Raw genomic sequence first — 20124 nt, 5'->3', positions numbered from 1 at the left:
TAATATATTATTTAATAATATTAAAAAATTTATATATTTAAATGTTATCTAGTAAAAGATATTCAACAATACACAAACGTATTAATCGCATATTTAATTCTAAACACAATAATTTTTTTAAATTTTTCACAATATTACAATATGATCTGGTGTCTCTAAGAAAACATTCAAATGAGTCGTATTTATCATTTTTCCACCATCGTTCTACCAAATATGAGTATCAATTTTAACAAGGTAATTTTCCTTTTATTGCCGTATATTCTCTTGAAGCAGCTTTAAACTAAACTTATTGTTTTTTTTCTTATGATGAGTAAAATTTATTAAGTGTTCAAAACAGGCTTGAAAATATGGTACAAGATTTCTCATAAGTTTTTCTTAATGGAATTAATAAAAAGTTTGGCATAAAGCAATAATGAATGTTTTATGGGCGTTTGAGAATTACGATTTTGATTACAAGGGATAACCAAACATATAATAACAATAATTGTTCATTTTTATTCATAAAATATTAACACATTGACTGCCACCGGTCACACGATTATGCATCATCTGTACGCCAAGTATATTTTTCAGTGTCATTCCAAATTTGTATATTATACTATGTATTTGAAAAAAAGTTTAAAAATATAAAATTTTTTTTAAAAATACATTTATTACATCAAAAAATTTGTAATGATTCCCACTATGCCACGGCACTTTTTTGGGTGCATTATTATAGCGTCATGGAGAAGTTAATAATATAAAACCATATTCATTTAGCACCGCCGGCAGTCATGTGGCGTAGTATTAATGATCAACCTGTGGCCACCGGCGTTCACAAAAACATACAATTTGAAATTTACAAATGACCGCCAGTGGCCACATGGCGGTCAACGTGTTAACAGAAGAAACTTAAAACATTATACATATACATTTAATCACTTAAACATTATCATTTTCTGTGAACAATGATATTTTCAAAATATTTAGATGTATTTTAAGTGATTTATACCACAAATGTATCCCTACTATTCTAGGGTATTTTTTTTTTTAATAAGTTAATGGCTAGTTTATTGTTTTTAAATTTTTGGTTTATACAATTATATTTTGTGTGACATATATGTCAACGAATCAGTCTCAAACTGTCACATCTACATAATTTTAAAGGTAATGTTGTATATTTTTGATTTTTAAGAAATGTTTGCCAAATGAAGTAGGCTAGCTTTATGTCAATGAATACATTATACCACACAGATTATTTATATAGTTAGCCGTGCAAATCGGAATCAGGTTCAAGGAGAATACATTGATGCAAAAGGTATTTGCAAAGAATTGATTAATTTAAATATTTGGGGTCGATCATCAATGATAACTTAAGTTAATAAGATGAAAACAGAAATATCAATGAGATTTAAATTAGCATATAATTGCATATACATTTTTAGGTCCTAGTAGACATCCTTGGTGCAAAAGCCATTCCTAAGAACTAAAATTAGAATATACCTAACTATCACCCTGTATAAAACTGAGATGTGGCCAGGGGCGGACTGGCCCAGTGGTCTACTGTCCTAAAGGACAGTGAGTCGCTGTCTTTGGTTTGCCAGTGCCTTGTAAGTGGTATTATGTAGTTAGATAACTGTTTTTGAAAACAAAATATCTGTATAAGGAAAATAAAACAAAAATTACACAATTTAATTATTAAAAAAAACCACTAAATATATTTCATTCAATTATACAATACTTCTATTAAACTGTTATTATATATAATGTACAATAATAAAAATTATGTATATAACTTAAAACAAAGTGTTGTATTTACAATGTATATTCTTTTAAATTAACTGCGCAAAAGAGAAAAAGGAAAAAATTCGTAGCAGTGGTATAAGTGAAAATGGTGGTTAATTAAAAGAATATAATGGTATCACCATTAACTCGTTATACGTATATTTATATAGAATTTCATATAATATGTAAATATGTATATACACATTTAAATTTGTATAAAATAGTATTTTTTTTTTTTTTTTAGACAATAAAATAACAAATTATTTAGAAATATTCGTATTTAAATTATAAAAATGTCACACACTTACATCAGTATAAAGTAAATAATACTATTATAAGCTTACAATATTATATACAATTTTGTATACATATAGTATGGACGAAAAAAAAATAAACTTTCAATGGACTGACATTTGAAGTTGACCACTGGTATTTGGCTCAAAGTTATTCTTATTATGTTATTCGTATATATGCGTATAATGCAGTCAACTACAAATTGAATTGAGAACATCCCAAAAGAAAGTTAATTTAGTTATCCAGTTTTGAAAAAATAAACAAAATACAATCAAAAATAAATTTACAATATTACGGAAGGATTTGATATATATTTGAAAAATGATATGTGTCTAAATGAATAAATATATATATATATATAATATTTGAACTTCTGTTCATAGAGATTTAAGGGCAAAGAAAGTAAAGTTTCCAATAAATTTAAAATCTTCTTATTATTTATTTTTATGGCACTGAGCTAACCTAGGTACTGACTTCATTGAGATGAGTAAGACAGAGGTAGCATGGAGGTTGTAACTGTAGTAATTATCAGTAATAGAAGAGAATGAACTATATAAAAATTATAATTTGGTGTATTATAAAAAGCAGCGTGGTTTAAATTGTAAAAAACCAATGTTTAAAATAATACCAATAAATTATTTTTTTAAAAATGTTTTTTTTGTTTATAATAATCTAAGTAAACTTAGTAACACTTACTAAGTCATTAATAAACTTGATATGAGATTCTTATTACATTTGTATAGACTACAGAAATCAAAGAATCCATAATATTAAACATACAACAGATATCCCGTATATCATGTAAATCATGATAATAGTTTCTAATATACATGAAAACCATATAATACTACCATAGATGGTGTTGATAATACCTTACAGGCAGCTATTAAACACATTCAGTTAATAGCATACATTCAGGTAATTTGTGACAATTGCATTCATTTTATCCCTAATTAATTTGTTTAACATATTATAATAAAACAATGATTAACTCATTCAAAATTTGTGTTGAACATGTTAAGGTCTTCAAATGAAGCAGCTGCTGCACTCTGATCAAGCATCTGCATCATCATATCAGACAGCTCTTGTGGATGGCCACTATGCGGATGTGGTGGTACATTGTTTGCCACAGCTGTGGCCCCAGTTGCTCCAGCTTGCCAACCCCACATTCCTTTAAAAAATCAAATAAATTATTTGACTATTCTATTTAAATTAAAAATATTGTAAACCATAATTTAATGGTTTAAGTCTATTTATTAGAAAAATAGATAAGTTAATAGTATTTTTAATTTTATACAATAGAGTAATGAAATAATAATTCAAAACCATTTAACAATCCAACCTTTTTATTTTTTATTTTACCTGGAGACGCAGTTGCTGGTGAAGGATTGTGATACGTTGTTTGTCTGGCTCCACCACTCAATTGTGTATATGTTGGACCTGATGGTGAGCGAGATGGACTCATTTCTTGATTATATTGGTAACCTTCAGTGACCGGCTAAATTAATAAATAAGTATTAAAATATTGAAATATAAATATTATTTTATTATTTTTATGTTCTAATATTTTTACTTGGCGCAATGTCCATGCTGTTTGTGCAGGTGTTGGACTTGACTTAGTAAGGCGATTTATTAATGGGGATTGAACTTGACTTTGAGTACCTTGATTGGGCGAATGATAACTGATGGGTGATGCATTCGTTTCATATGTATTAAATACATTTTGAGCGCTGTTTGGTCTTTGCGCTGTATTGTTAGCTATTTAAAAAATTTAAATGTAAAAGTAGTTATAGAGAAATTCAAATTAAAACACTAACGTATCATATGTTGACTGGCTGTTGGAGCAGCAGCAATCATTGCATGAGCTTGATATGGTGGTGCTGCTACATGATCCCTTCTTTGAACTGTATAATCTAATCCAGGTGCCTGTTGTTGATAAACAGGTTCAGTAGACGGGTTACTGATATTAACTCCACTTTCAGATGGGGAGTGCATTGAGGACCTAATATAAAACAAATATACAAAATAGAGACAATGATATTTAACTTAATAAAATAAAAACTTACTTAGCTGTTGAATTGTTGCATACAATATACTCAATATCATCAGTATATGGATTTAAAAATGCAAATGCATTTGTTCTTAGCCAAATCCAGTCATGATTTTTACCACGAAACCGATACATCACGGACATCATCTGGCCTTTCATTTTAAGAACTGAAAAGTAATCAAACAATTATTAATTTATATTTGTCAAGGTCGTGGAATAGAAATGTACCTTGTTCAAAACTTTCTTTCATATGAGTTTGGTCTTCAGGATGAAAGAATTCATAACATGTTTTGCTTAAAAGGTCTTGTGGCTTATAGCCAAGTATATGTGTAACACGCTGATCAACAAATGTAAATTTACCATCCATAGAATGTCTAGATATGAATTCTAAAAAAAAAGTTGGTGGTAAATATTTGGTACACTTTAATAATACTTAAAGTTAATTTTAGGTTTTACCAGCATTACTATTAGACCCAGCTAAATCAGTAGTGTTTGGAGTGGAAGTAACTTGCAACCGACCAATAGCAACTAAACAACAATGAGTACCATCTTCTTCGACAGCTCTCTCAATTTGAACACCTAAATACATGACATTTTATATAGAAATTTAATCATAAGAATTTTAGATGGAGGGATTTTTGACTATTATTGGTAAGTGTCATCGAGGTGATTAGACGACAGATCGACATCATACCAGATAATGGATGATCAAACTGACCAGATGGAGGCCAGTTCTTTATGTAGCCAGTGCAGTGGATGACGGCAAATTCGTTACCATCACGAGTTGGTCCTAATGTATTACGCTGTTTAAGACGTTGATGTAGATTATGACCCGATATACTGGACATCATACCACCACTATTACCGATTTTCATTCGACAAATGAACCCACGTCGAGAACCCATGCACAGTCTCATTGAAGCTACAATACGTAAAATTGTACTTGTGATTATAGAAATAAAATATTAATAATAGCTAAGGTTATTTATAGTTGACTTACATTGATGACCCTCTTTTTTCACTGTACCAGTTTTTAAATCTAATATACGTCCTGAATTTTGTGGTTCCTGTGTGGATAGTTGTTCGCGTACTTTTTCTACGTCTTCAGGATGTAAATGATCAAACATACTTGTCCCTAACCAGTCATTCTAAGAAAATAACATTAATAATTATTATTTAACCAATTTTAAGTCTTAGTGGTAAATTCGTACTTGTGAATAATTTAATACTGGTGCAACAGAGTCGGAAACGTATATAACTCTACCAGTATCACATGTAACGACAAATAGAAAACCATCAGCTGCTTCCAATATTAAATGTTTAAGCTCTTGATCCGTTAGAAAGCTAGGTTTGTAGGTGCCATCATTATTTGTGTTACCTGTACCTATAATTTACATGACAAGTTTATAGAATACCATATTTAAAAACCATCTTTACGCTCTTGGTACATATTTTTGAGTTTCAAGATTTGACAATAAAAATATAATATTATCACCAAAGGAAAACTACTCTAGTCAAAAAACACGAGATTATTAAAAACAAAAATATTGAAATAAGATCAATTATTATAAATTATAATTAAGAACAATCGTAAAATCATAAATGATCAATAAACAAACATCAACAACTAACAAGAGTGATATTTTAATAATAAAAAATGTATATTTATTTAAGTAATAAAGTATAATATTATATTGTAATTATATAATGTTCAATATAGAATTACTTGAAGTGTTACAATACTGCGCTTTACAAGGTTATGGTGGCCATTACACATGTAATAATTAAATAATTTTCGGTTGAAAACCTAAAGTAAATAACTTAATTTTATATTTGTTAATTTGTGCAACATTACATTTTTTTAGTTTAATAAATTATAAATTATAAGTTTTATATTTTAAATCAGACATAAAATTGGCAATGCGCAATAGAAAAAAAACATTGTCATTCACATCTCGCCCGTAAAATAAAATAAAAGTACGTCAAAAACCGAAGGGTGAAACAGGAAATTGACAATGGACGTGACAATAAACAATAGAGCCATGCCGCCAGCGGGCAGACATAACGCTTAACCTGGTGAATATTAAATATTATTATTATTATTATTATACATTATTTCTAGCATAATAGTAATAATAATAATAATATATAACTGGCTTTGACTTGACCGGGTTCCAAACAAACGTATATGCCACCTATAATGCGACAATACTCATTCTCGTCATCCGCATACCGTCCATTTGAATACAATCGGTTTTGTACTCTGTATAAGAGGTAACCGTTATTATGACAAAAACGATGGTATAAAGAGAAAAGAAAAATATCTATGTACCTACCTAAGGTATTGAGTGAAAAATAATCATTGACCACTAAAAAGCTATATAAACACGGTCATAAAAAATTGTTTTATTGTAACTACATATACCTATGATTGTTACTTCCCCACTCCTTTACTTCTTTACATTATTGGCGAAAGAAATAAAATATAAATTTAAATCATCTAAAACGCGCAATGTTTATATAAGAAGTTGTTGTATACGATTAATAATATTTATAGCAGTTCGCCAGTTCACGATGAAGAATTAAATCAATCAGCAAGTTTTGTTGTAGTTTTTACAAGTATTTTCTAATGCGACAATATAATGTGTACATACAATTTATATGTATCGATGAAAACATATTATAGGTACCTCGTTTGACATCTTTCAAAGTCGTAAACTATATAGGCACTTGTAATAATACCAGCAGAGTTGCCGGAGACCAAATAATACATTAGGTATGTACTTAGTAAGTAGCCTTAAGTTAGCAAATTCAACATTTTATTTTATTATTTGTATGCTATTGCACCGTGACGATTAACGCTGATGAAAAATAAAAACTGCAAACAGAGCATATACTGATATACGCATAAACTATAATTATAGGTGTACCTATAACTTATCGGATACCTATAAAGTAAAAAAAAATGTTTTCACTTTATACGGCGAAAATAATTTCCTAATACCTACGTCCTACACCGTATACAATATTAACATATAGTTAATGCAGCGTATGAATAATAAATAAACGCAATAGAAAAATAAAAAAAATCACGCACAGAGAACAGGAAAAAGAAGATGTTGTAATTGAATTCATGGCGGTCTAGTTCACAATTCGGGGTATTAGATAGACTACGATAGAGCACACACACACATTGTCCTGTGCGGAAGGAAATAAATGAAAAGGGAAAAAGGAAACACGCATCCTGCGACAAAGCATTTTTGCTGTCCGAGATGAATTTGCGAGTTCTCACGCGCCCTTTCAGCGAGGTTATTATCTAGAAGGATGGTAGTAGACGACGTGTATATGTGAGTGTTATTTGATACTTCCTATTGAGGTGTTGAGGATTAAACTACTTTGGGAATTAAATAAACGGAAATGAAAATATAAATAACAATGATACCTTATAAAATTGATTATAGGATTTTGAAAAAGTAAAATTCATTATTACAGGAATTAGCAACGGGTTGTTGCATAGAGAAAAGGCTAATATACGTAATATAAATTTGTTAATATAAAATTTCAAATAATTAATTCGATTCAAAATTTTACCAAAAGTATAAGGTAAATAATAAAGAAGTCACTAAATCTATTTTTATTTATCATTAGTAAAATATTAATTTATTAAAATAACCTTGTATTAAGCTGTAAAGGTAATAGTTGTGTTCATCAATATAAATACATTTTGGTACCTATATTTGATCTGAATTAAGGAAATTTAAGGTTAAAATTTAGGTATTTTATAATATTGTTATAAGTTACATAAATGCAATTATTATATTATTATCTTTTTTTTTATATTAATAGCATTGGCGCAACTAGAGGGGGTGGTGCTTTGGGTCCTTAGCACGCCCTAAATCAAAATTAGCACCCCCTAAAAAATCTTTAGGTGTTAGGTCCTATTGAGTCACAAAAAAACCTGGAGCTTAAGCACAATAGGTAACTAAGGAAAAATAATAATTTATCTTCGTTTATTGTATACCAGCGGTACCCACGACGATCTACAAATGTTATGCGTCCCACAATAAAATAGTGGGTACATTAATTTAAAGAGTGAACAAATTAAAAACTATTTTTTGTGGTTCAATTAATTACAATATCTTTGGCAAGAAACAGAGATTCCGTCCATCCACGTCAAAATAAAATCAAATAATAAATAAATATAATTATAAAAATTATAATTTGTAAGATTGTATAATATTATTTTAATGATTATTGTTATTGTCAATTAATATCATGAGTAAAAAAATTTATGCGGCTTGTAAGTTATTTTTAAAATTGATACTTGCACGTTTTAAAAGTCCTAGCAGCACCACTGGTATACTATAGACTATAGAATATTATAGATAATGAACAATTATTAGAAAATAGTAAATACCCAGGTACCCATATAAGACATCGAGTATTGACTACGTATAATTTTTAATTTACATTACATAACAAACTTGTACGAAAATTGTATTTGTTTATCCAATCGAATTAAGATATTTATTATCTAAAAAATATAACTAATATTTTTTGACTAGATGATCAGTGGCGCAACTTGATAATAAGGGGCCCATGTGAAAATTTCTAGACCGGGGCCCTTACCTGCTAGCAAGAATTAAACACAGTACAGCACTTGGTATAAATCGAACGTGGTTCAAAGTACTTTTTAAACTTTCCTAATATCTCCAAGAACAATTTTAAATTTTCACAAAATCGGTCAAGTAGTTTTTGAAACCCTATATAATAGTTACAGCTTACAAATATAGTATATACATTTAACTCTCATGTTTGTTTTAAGATATAATTTCTTTATTCGAAACCATAAGAGTGCGACGATTTAATGGATCTTTTTACCTCATCTACCAGAGTAACTAATGGCAAACATTTAAAATACTATTTTTAACTAATTATTTAAAAAAAAATGTCTATCGTAAATCTCAAAATACCTCTCCGGGTTGAACAAACTTAGTCTAATAGACTAATAGTGAATCTAAACCATTCGACTCTCTCAAAAACACACAAAAAATTTCAGTGGTTTAGGAGGAAATCAATGACATAGAGACAAACATTTATTTGGACTATGTATATAGACATAGATTGTTATTATTTTCGGCTACCCGGCACCCAATTTATTTTACCAAACAAAATTATAATACATTAAATCCTTCCCCGTGACTCGACCGATTTAATAGGGAAAACCGTATTAAAATAAGTAGAGTTCTTTTCGAGATATGCTCGTAAATACAAAAAAGGGGCTTCTATTTTATAATATATATATATATATTAATAGATTATATTATATTAATTGTATTAATATTTAATTATTATTATATTATTTTGTATAATACACATTATAGTAAGAATATCGTATATGAGAACCCCAAAAATCGGGGGCCCCTGTGAATTGCACACCCAACACTCCCGATAATTGCGCCACTGTAGATGATTTTTATGAATGTTTCAAAACATTTGTTTCATTCACATTTATATTTTTAGTATACATACCCCTAAGACTTTTCATATGGTTAACAGCCATTCGGAGTATGGTGAGTTTGTCCGGTTTCCGAGCTAGTGATTGACATGCCGGCACCATGTCCGAGAGTTCCGTGATGTACGCTGTCATCTTGTTCCGCCGCCGCCTCTCAATTTCGCAATGATTCTCCCTACAGTGATTTCACATGGAAAGGAAAAGAAAATTCGCAAGATATACATAAATCGTCATAAAACCACATTCTATAAATACTATTAAGTATGAAAAAATATGTTGCACAGTTTAATAATATATGGCTAAGTATTGGTTTTATTAAGAATAAGAAACCAGAAAAAATATTAATCTACGGAAAAATATACCAATTATTCAATTTTGTTAAAATAAATTACAGATCGCTAGTTAAAATTTATATTTTGACCAGAAACAAATTTTTTTTTTTTTTTATGGTCGATTTTAATGGTTTTATTTTCCGTCGACATATAGGAGGTATTACATACCTCCTAATAAGACCCGAACTGTTTTTATATCATAACAATCTTGCATTGATATGATGATATAATATTATAAAGCGATAACTTAGGTATTTTTAAAGATAATCATAAAATATTAAATAGTATTATAAAATACCAGGATTTATTCAAACACAAATTATTGAATATAATTTGTTTACTAAAAAATTGGTCTTATTAAATTAATTAAAGATGAAAAGTTAAATTAAAATGAAATACAATAAGGATCCACATCTACATGAGCATACATTAAATAAGCCACTGTGCATTTATCTTACATTAATTTTATTAATATATGATATATATATACGTTATTTTTTATAGGCTAAAAATAGTTCTACCAAATATTTAATGTTATAACTTTTTCCCAAAATATTTCGAAATTACACGGTTCAAATTATATCTGACTTTTTAAGTATCCAATTCAGAAATATTATCAGATGTAGGAATGGCGTTATTAAGTTACTGGTAACCTTCTAAAGTAACAATACAAAAATAAAACAATAAAAATAAGTGTACTCAAGAAGGGAAATAAAAAATAAATCATGCAATATACGTGGTGGATACCTAAAACATTCATAGTTGGTAGTACCTTAAGGTAGTGAGACAGTAGGCAGTGGGCCACTTATCGTATGTATGCAATACATTGCACATTAATATACATATATATATATATACTTATCTTAAAAGACTTTTTAATAATGTAAGTTTATTGACTAATCACTAATTAAATTGATAAAACAAATGTAATGTTTAAAGCCCGGTTTAAAATATTCAAACACTAATAATTAATATTTGAATACACAACGTATTATTTGTAATAGATTAAAAAAGTAAAAATGTATGGAAAACCTAACCTATTAGATTATAATTTTTTTTTATCTTTAATACAATGTAATAAAAACATTTAACATGTGATAATAATATTAATACTAAGTAGAAATATAATACCACAAAGAATTTTAAGACAGCATAATTTGTTGAATCAAAATTGTAATAATAAAAATTAAGAGGATGGTCACCGATATGGCATATTTTTCCTGACTTAGAAACGTAAAATATATCTAATTTGCATGTTGTTAGCTTTAAAATTATTGAGCATTTACCTATAATCAAAATTAATGATAAGAACGTTAGCCGTGTTTGGTATGTCAATTTTTTACGATTTCTGAATTTTCAAGCGGGTTATGAGAATTTTTTTAATGTTACATAATATTCTATAACCCGTTTAAAAATTTTAACATCGTAAAAAATCGAAGCACAAACACAGATAATGATGTTCCAGTGGCGTCATATCCCACATGACTTTTTTTTGAAAACTGGCAAACCATATTTAAGTACTTATTTAACTATAAATATTAATTATTATTGTTTATAGGTATAGATACTAAAGTATTTTATACATTGAAATATGGCGCAACAATGCAAATTAGCTCCCAATAAATGGTTTTTGGAATATTTTTTTTTCGGAGACCATGTATTTTATTTAATTAAGAACAATGATGCAATCCGAATTTGACGGTTGGACTTAGTTACAAAGTTCTAACCTTTTGAAGTTATTTTTAAGGTAAATGTTCCAACCCCCCCCCCCCTATAAACATGACTATATTACGCCACTGTAACGTTCTAAAATTCTAACCATTAATTTTGATAATAAGTAGCTTATATTCACTTTAATATTAAAACTAATAAGTACATACAATTGGTTTTGCTGAACGAAAATATGTTATACTATAACTAAATAAAATGTGACGATGTGAGTGGTGTCCACTAAATACAGAATTCAAATAAATTACTAAAAATGACAAAATATTAAATCCTTCATTCTTAAATATATTTAATCAGCGATTAGTATTAATTTATTTAAATAATGCGCATTATCTATACTATACAAACAAAAAACCATAGTCTTAACTACGCAGAGGGACATCAGTGTTACCTTACAACTTTCAAGCATTATTTCTATTGACTCTATTTTCACTAAAAACTTATATTGTGCATACCCTTCAGCAGTGTTGCCGATGTTTAGTATACCATTAGTTGTTTATATCATATTTTTAATTATATTATGTAGTATTTAATATTGTTTAATTTATTAAAGTGAGGTTAGCCACTGTTTATCAGCTGAATATCGGAGATCAATTATAATTAAGTATTTTTATTTTATAATCAATTGTTTTGATGTACAATGATAAGTTTTGTAATAATTATAACTTCTGTTAAAATTCTATATTATACCTTTGTGAACTATAAAATATAAACTGTTTTGCAACTTTTTTTGAGAATACCTATACTATAATAGTATACAGAATTTACACAGTGAAGTTGTCTTGTTCTTGTATAAATGTGTTTTATTTTTATTTATTTATTATTATTTCAAGATATGTTTATCATTGGTGACGCATTTAAACATTTTGCTATTTTATCCTTGAGATACACTAATCATGCCGGTATGCAAACATTGTAATACCTCTATACAAATAATTATTTCTTTCAAAATAAATAGTAAAAAGAAAAATTACGAAATGTTTATTATAAATAATTGTATATGTGTATTAATAATGTGTTTAAATAGATCCTTAATTAATTTGTGCAATACAACAATTTCACCGGCCGTTTAAAATAATTAATTTTTTATCGTAATTAGAATTAAATAACAAGCCGTTTTGATAGTTCTCGCAAAAGAATCAAAGTAGTAGTAAAATAAGATCATAATTAACGAATTCACTCATTTTCGATTAATATAATATGATATTGCTATTTAAAACATAACATTATAATTTATAAGAAATGTATACGTGCAAAATCTACGGAAAGAATATTTTAATCTAGTCTGAAAAAAGATAATATAACATAAAGTTGGAGTATGTAAACATGCATTTATTAGGTAACTTATAAAATGACTATTGGAAGAGCTACCTTATATTTTTCATATATTGCTTATACTCAGAAAATACTGTACAAATCTACTATTGATATTGAGATAATGATATAATATTCATTAGGTACTTTTAATTAGCTATCAGCCAAAAACAAATTCAGCTCAACGGTGGGGTAAATAAGAATTTTGAGAGCACGTGCACTTAACAGAAGTATACACATCCGTTCACCCTTCTTAATATGTATAAAAAATGATTGGTGCGCTCAACAATAAATTATACTCACAAAACATTTATTTATAAGTACATTTTTAATTAAATATTTCATAATAGCTTAGTTTCCTGGTAGTTAAATATTTAAATAAATTAGTAAATCACTATAATCCACAGAAATTAATTATTATAGTTTATATAAGCTTTTTAGTGGCACCACTGCACTACAAATTTTCACCCACCATCCTTCAGGGGCACATGTAGTTGTAGTATTGGTAACCCGTCTGGGTGTCACTGTAGCTAAACAATTATGAATAAAATATAGAAAACAATATTGAATTATCAATTTCTATAAGATGAATTTGTGAAATTAAATACTAAGTATGAAGTCAATATCATATATGTATAGGTACTAACAACTATAAGAATACTTTGATTTGATTTCATTACAAAAATATATTTCTTCTTTTTGACCAAAAATGTAATAACTTTTTTATTAGTCGACTATTTTAAATAAGTACAATAAATATGAAATAAAAAGTGTTTCTTACTATAAAGTTTTTGTTCAGATTCGAAAATGTAATAACTATTGTAATCATAACTATGTAAAAGAGTATTCTACAGCTCAGCTATTGTATTAAATTATTATTGAATATAAATGTACAATACTTAACATATTAACAAATTTTTTTTTAATGCAATATAAAATTATACATCTAGGTATTAAAAAAGTATTTGTTTATTTTTTATAATATTGAACAGTATAGTTATTGTTTGTGTTCTGGTATACTATTATAGAAACATGCAGTTGCTGTATACACTTTGGTAATCATTAATAAGTTAATTATACAATAGATTAAGTGATGTGTGTGATTAATGATTGTATATTATAATATATACATTCTCTCTTATCACACTTAAAATCTGAATTTCATAATTCTTAGAAATAATATCCAATTATGCCGCGTGTTATTCTACATACATGGTCAATACCTATTTAATAATGCCTATACCTATTTTAATATATTGTACTTAACCTACATTGTACATTTAAATATTATATATAATTTATCATTAGATTTTCAAATTCTCGATGATAATATATTATATACCTACTTTTTAAATTGTTACTTTCTCAGGTATAAGGGAAACAACAATGACACACACACACGATTGCTGTCTGCAGCGTATATTACCTATATTTACCCTGCGTGCGCCGTTTATTACGGTTTTCGCGTATACCCCGCGAGACGGTCTGTGCGTGTGCGCTAGTGTGTTGTGTGTGTGTGTGTATCACGGTGAAAGGTTATTTATATAATAATATCATATCGTTGCGGCGGGGGCCACCAGCCTAGGACCCGGTGGACGCGGGGGTGGGGTGGCTGTTGCGCGATGATCTCGCCCAGGAAAATCGTGACAAGCATCCGGTAGGCGGCGTGCGGCGGGCGGGATGCGCGCCTTCTTCTCACGGCTATATGCACAAGCAGCTTATATTCACTATGTGTATGTGTATGTGTATGTGTATAGGCATGTGCCTTGTTGTTGTATAGTTCGCCACGGGGGTCACTCAACTCTCCTCTCTAAACTGTACTCTTGATTTGGCGCTCCGGTTTTTCTCGTTCCAATGTGTGGTGGTGTTTCGGTTAAAAATATTGAAAATATATAAGTATATTATATGGGTATTGAATAGGTATATTGTGTGTAGTATTTATATTATAATATATATATATATGTAGTGCAGAAGACATACACGCGTGTAGGTACAAATTATTATTATTATATTATTATTATACATGCATAATCATTGTGTCAAAGAAGATGATGGGAGGGGAAATAGAAAATTGTTAATGATTGCGAAATTATTATACGAAAGTTGAATAATAATTTCGGGCAAGAGATAATATAATGTACTTTCACAAACCAAGCACCCCTCCTCCCGCAACCCTGAAGTAACGGCGTTTATATACACACACATAGTGTACATATATATATACACACACACACACGCTGTTGAAGTTCAACGAATAAACTTGGGGCGGTTTTTAATGAATACTATATGCGGACGCGGGTAGCGATGAAGAAAAGTTTCGGGAGCGCGCGCACGCTCTTGTACAATCACGTCTTTATTAGCAGTCTCCGTGCCCGAATAATATAACGAATTAACCTTCTCGGCGAAGTTTTGCTCAAAAGTGTCTTAAAAGACTACAGCATATACAAGTATATACATCTATATAATATACAAGATTTTAGAGCCAAGAATATTATTTGACATACTATACATAAACATAATAATAAATATACTGTCGATTATCATATGATACTGAGATTAAGTATTAAATATTATAATTTGTAAACAAATACAATAAAATTAAACGTCATTATAGGAACAACAGTTCATTAATTTTTGAATTACCACGTATTGTGCTTGTGTATAATATAACATAGCACAATCGAATCGCGAGCCGCCAATTTTCTACACTCCTAAACTGATATAGCTATCACAAAAATTAAAAATAATAATATAATTTATGAATAATTTATAATATTCAGCGTATTTTTCTTTTGGAATTTTTTTTTTTTTTTAAACTTTAAAACAGCATTTACCAGTTGGAAATCATAAACACAGTATATATTTAGGGCTGAGCAAGACACTAACAAAAATTTCTTAAAGGTGCCACGACTTATTATATTATAATAGTTTTCGTGTCAATTATAAGAACCCTCGGCACCCCAATACTACCTCATATCATGGTGAAACATTCTTTAAAGCTTAAATGTATCATAAGATCAAACATTTTTCAAGATTTTTAAGATAATCTAAAAAGATAAAAACAATAAAAAATGTTGTATAATAATCCCAAAAAAATTAAATTGGTACCCACCTAAATCTTATGATGGTTTTAATATTTTGTAAGCTTCGGGTGATACAAACTAATTAATAATACATTTATTTCAAATTTACGTTCAGGAATTCAAATTGTATGATGTGTTTTTATTACTTGTAAGCTTTAATATTAGAGTCATTGACCTATTAATTATTATAAAACTTTATAACTTATTATTTTTTATAATATTTTAATTTTAAAGCAAGTCATGAGTATTTTTAAATATTAATATTTTACATGCAAGGTAGGTATTGATTTTTATAGATAGTAAATTGTAGTAACCAATAATTACAATGACCAGAACCCAATGCATATAAATTATTAAGTATTATAACCTATTGAACATACAGATGATTAACATAATATTATGTACCTACATTTATTAGGTAGCTACACATGTTTATAATATACCTACTATGTGGATATATGGTGCATACTGTAATTAGTTATTGAATAATTGTGAATGTAATGTTAACTATAATACAGATGAAATAACAAATTTAGATAGGTCAAGAAAAAATATTAATAACGATTAGAATTTAATTTTTCATTATGTCTCGTATCTCTGTTTTCACAATTTTTTTTTTCAAGTTGTCATATCTGTTTTGTGTAGTTCCCGCGAAACTGATATACGCATGAAATAATCAAAGACGTTCTACACAATAAAATGCAGTTACTACCTTCTTTGCGGGAACTACACAAAAAAGGTATGACAATTTGAAAAAAAAAATGTAAAAATAGAGATACGATCTTCTTCGCTGCGGCGCGGCGGGCGACTTGTATCCGCATATTATGTTGTCTCCTACTTACGTTTTCCTAACGTACAACATAGCGAATTTTCGTTCACCACTTTTAATGCACAATTGGTTTTTATATTAGTGAATTTATACATATTATCAAACTCTTAGATAAGAACATTATCTGTGTTATCTTAGTCGGGATTTTACGATATTTTAGTTTTTAAGTGAATTACGAGTGAATTAATTTTCAAATATTAATATTTTACATACTGATAACTCACTCAAAAATTAAAATATTGTAAAAACCGATCGAGAGAACACAGATAATGTTCTTACTTAAAAGTTTGATGACAAACAATATTCACTCTAATATCAAAACTCAACATACAATTAAAACTGGTAAAAAAAATTTGGTATGACGGAAATCATATAATATGCGGGTATACGACATTTTAAGATACACAATTTACATTTACAATTTTAAAATAATCATAGCTCGCTTTAAAAATAAAATATAAAAAAAAGCCTATGGGATGCCCTAGATAAATATCTTACCTTTAAATTGTATAAGAGGTCATTTCACTCTAATTTTAGAAATTATTATGATTATTGTGAACCTAAAATTTGCTATACAGTGCGTGAAAGAAAACAAATAGTATGCTGACATCCTCATAAGTCTTTACAGTTATTCTTTTTTTAATTATAACAAAATAAAAATTGATTTTGTCAATAAATGGTTTTTGTAAAAATTTCCGTTTTCCCAATTTTTGTTTGGAATTTCCAATTACCTTTAAAAGTATTGAGAATTTTCTACTTTCAACCTTCCTAAGTACCAACCAATTATTTCCAAATTTACTACCAGAAACCACCCAAGAATGGGAATTGAAACAGTTTGAATACTGCAAAAGGTGAACAAAAAAAATACAGGTATATGTACAAAAATAAAATAAACACATTCTAATACATTCACTACCACGATCCAAATCTAAAATACCAGGGTTAAATTGATTATTCAGAATGAACTTGGAATGAATAATTTGTTGTGAGTTTGTACAATATTATATGGCGTAAGACATCATAATATAATGCAGGTATGACAATGTATCGAGCAGTTACTTTTTCAGTTTGATAAAAAGATCTAAAAGAGCATAAGATAAACTTAAATTAAACAAACAATATTTTTTTTTAATAACAAAAGCACTATTCATTTTTTGTAAGTTATAAAGTCATTTAATTTGATAATTACTTATTACTCTAATGTATAATTACTCAAACATAACTATTGATAAAACAAATGAATAATTGTATAATAGACATAGTTGGAATGCAAATTAAACAATAGAACATTTTTTAATAAAACTTACTCCTATTTAGGTAAGTGCGAGTAAGTGTTATATAAATGAAAATTTAAAAATAAAATATAATAATTGTAGGTACCTATATTGTACAACCAATGGTTTTCTATTAAATGTGATTTATGACTTAAGAGACAAGAGTATCATTATTATGCCTATATAACTTTTGTAAGATAATAAATACTGAGAAATAAATGTCACTGCACAAAAATACTAAATAAACCACACCAAATTAAAATAAAATATTCAAATATTGACAAATATATATATTAAGAATAATGACATAATATACGGGTAAGTAGGTACTTTTAGTTGTATAAAAAAATGGGTGAGATGTTAATTAGAAAATGTAAATATAACTTTTAAATAATAAAATATATTTTTATTAATACTATATAGGTAAATAGTTTTACTTTAATAAATTGGAAATAATTGTCAAACATAATAATATGTCACGGTAAACGTTAAAAATTATATAATGATTGTATAAAATTTTTTTTAGCCTTGGATATTTTTAAGACAAATTGATGATTTTAGTCAGCGTGTATAAGAATTTACGTAAAATAAGTGTATTGTTTGCTCTGTTTAATTGGATAATTTACATTGCAAATCATAAGACAAGAGACTTAACATTTAACAGAACAGACATTGTTCGGATGTCATAATATTTTCATTATTTAGAGTCACAAACATAAATATTATTGATATTTGACTAACTTTAAAAAACATATAATAATGTATAATACACTTATTCTTTTCTCTTTGAACAACACTAGTTATATTCATAAATAATAAGAATAAAAAAAAAAAACTTCATCAAAATTTTATTTTCAAAAATATTGACGATGAAAACGTTCATATTTCATTACAAATTGAGCAAGATATCTTCAATCAACATATTTTTATTTTATTATTATTCAATACAATTATTATTCAACTATATGATATTTTATATAACTGATTTTTTTTATCTTTATTTTCAATCATTTAATCGTTGAAAGTAACTACTATGAAAAATTCTGAGAATTACATACTAGATTGTAAATCAATGAAAATATTTTGAAATTGTAGTAAGAATTAATAGATAATTTGGTGTACTCAACTTTTAATAGTAGCTTACTATTGAGATGTTAAAAGTGGGTGCTTACTTACATAACATTTCACAGTAATCTCGACAGTAATATAAATAATTCCGAGGATTATATTATATTAGGTCTTCCTATTTGTTTTACTTTTATAATTGATCAATGAAAAATTGAGTCTAGAACAATGTAATACTTTGGAGAGGTAATTTTTATAATTTGATCAGTAGTTCCCCATGTGAAAGAAAAATACTGAAGACCAAGAAAATAATTTTAAAAAAAATGGTTTCAAAAGTTTAAGAAAAACACTACCTATCAAAATCGATTAAACAAATGTAAGTAATAGCAAGTAATTGAGCTCCACTTATTATTATTTTTTGTTTAAAATAACTTATTATTACTTTCAAATAAATAACATGTGAGCGGTGGGCCACACCATTTATAAGAAAGTGATATCGGGATTTGTATTTGAAAATAACAATGACAATTTTAGAGAATAATTTATTTGAAGAAGAGACCTAGTTTTATATCCAAAATAAATTGCAAGAAACTTTTACTTTTTACTATCACAGAAGTCTTCAGGAAAAAATATACTTGTGTATACCATACTGGAAAACAAATGTATGTACTTAGTACTTATAGTTTATAATCTTATAATGTGTACATTAACTTATACAATTAAGAAATATATAAGTGGTAATATAATGATGCCTAGTTATTAAATAAGAAATAATTTCTAATTATTAGTTTATCAAATAAATAATCAATATAGGTAGTTAAAAATACACCTTGTACCTACTAATGATATAATTATGATATGGAGTATAATTTGTAA

At 27.7% G+C, this 20124-nt stretch overlaps 1 protein-coding gene across 7 annotated transcripts in view; it reads right to left on the bottom strand.

Annotated features, from left to right (window-relative positions):
• Positions 1-2775: 2775 nt before the first annotated feature.
• The window catches only part of LOC100167507 (aryl hydrocarbon receptor nuclear translocator homolog), a 40195-nt gene continuing 22846 nt past the window's right edge, over positions 2776-20124 (bottom strand). For 3 of the 7 annotated variants that reach the window (XM_016802057.2, XM_029490354.1, XM_008181878.3), the window contains 11 exons: positions 9641-9798; positions 5320-5492; positions 5109-5256; positions 4803-5030; positions 4565-4687; positions 4337-4495; positions 4125-4275; positions 3876-4060; positions 3632-3816; positions 3421-3556; positions 3051-3229 (listed from right to left, as the gene is read on the bottom strand). In XM_016802057.2, the coding sequence (XP_016657546.1) occupies positions 3051-3229; positions 3421-3556; positions 3632-3816; positions 3876-4060; positions 4125-4275; positions 4337-4495; positions 4565-4687; positions 4803-5030; positions 5109-5256; positions 5320-5492; positions 9641-9798 (1825 nt within the window). Of the gene's footprint in view, positions 3230-3420; positions 3557-3631; positions 3817-3875; positions 4061-4124; positions 4276-4336; positions 4496-4564; positions 4688-4802; positions 5031-5108; positions 5257-5319; positions 5493-9640; positions 9802-20124 lie in introns of all 7 variants that reach the window. The other 4 variants (XM_008181880.3, XM_008181881.3, XM_008181877.3 and 1 more) reach the window with 3 other exon arrangements.

Source organism: Acyrthosiphon pisum, chromosome A2 (assembly GCF_005508785.2).
Source record: "Acyrthosiphon pisum isolate AL4f chromosome A2, pea_aphid_22Mar2018_4r6ur, whole genome shotgun sequence".
NCBI lineage: Eukaryota > Metazoa > Arthropoda > Insecta > Hemiptera > Aphididae > Acyrthosiphon > Acyrthosiphon pisum.
The sequence above is the reverse complement of the archived record's forward strand: the minus strand, read 5'-3'. Positions and strand labels throughout refer to the sequence as shown.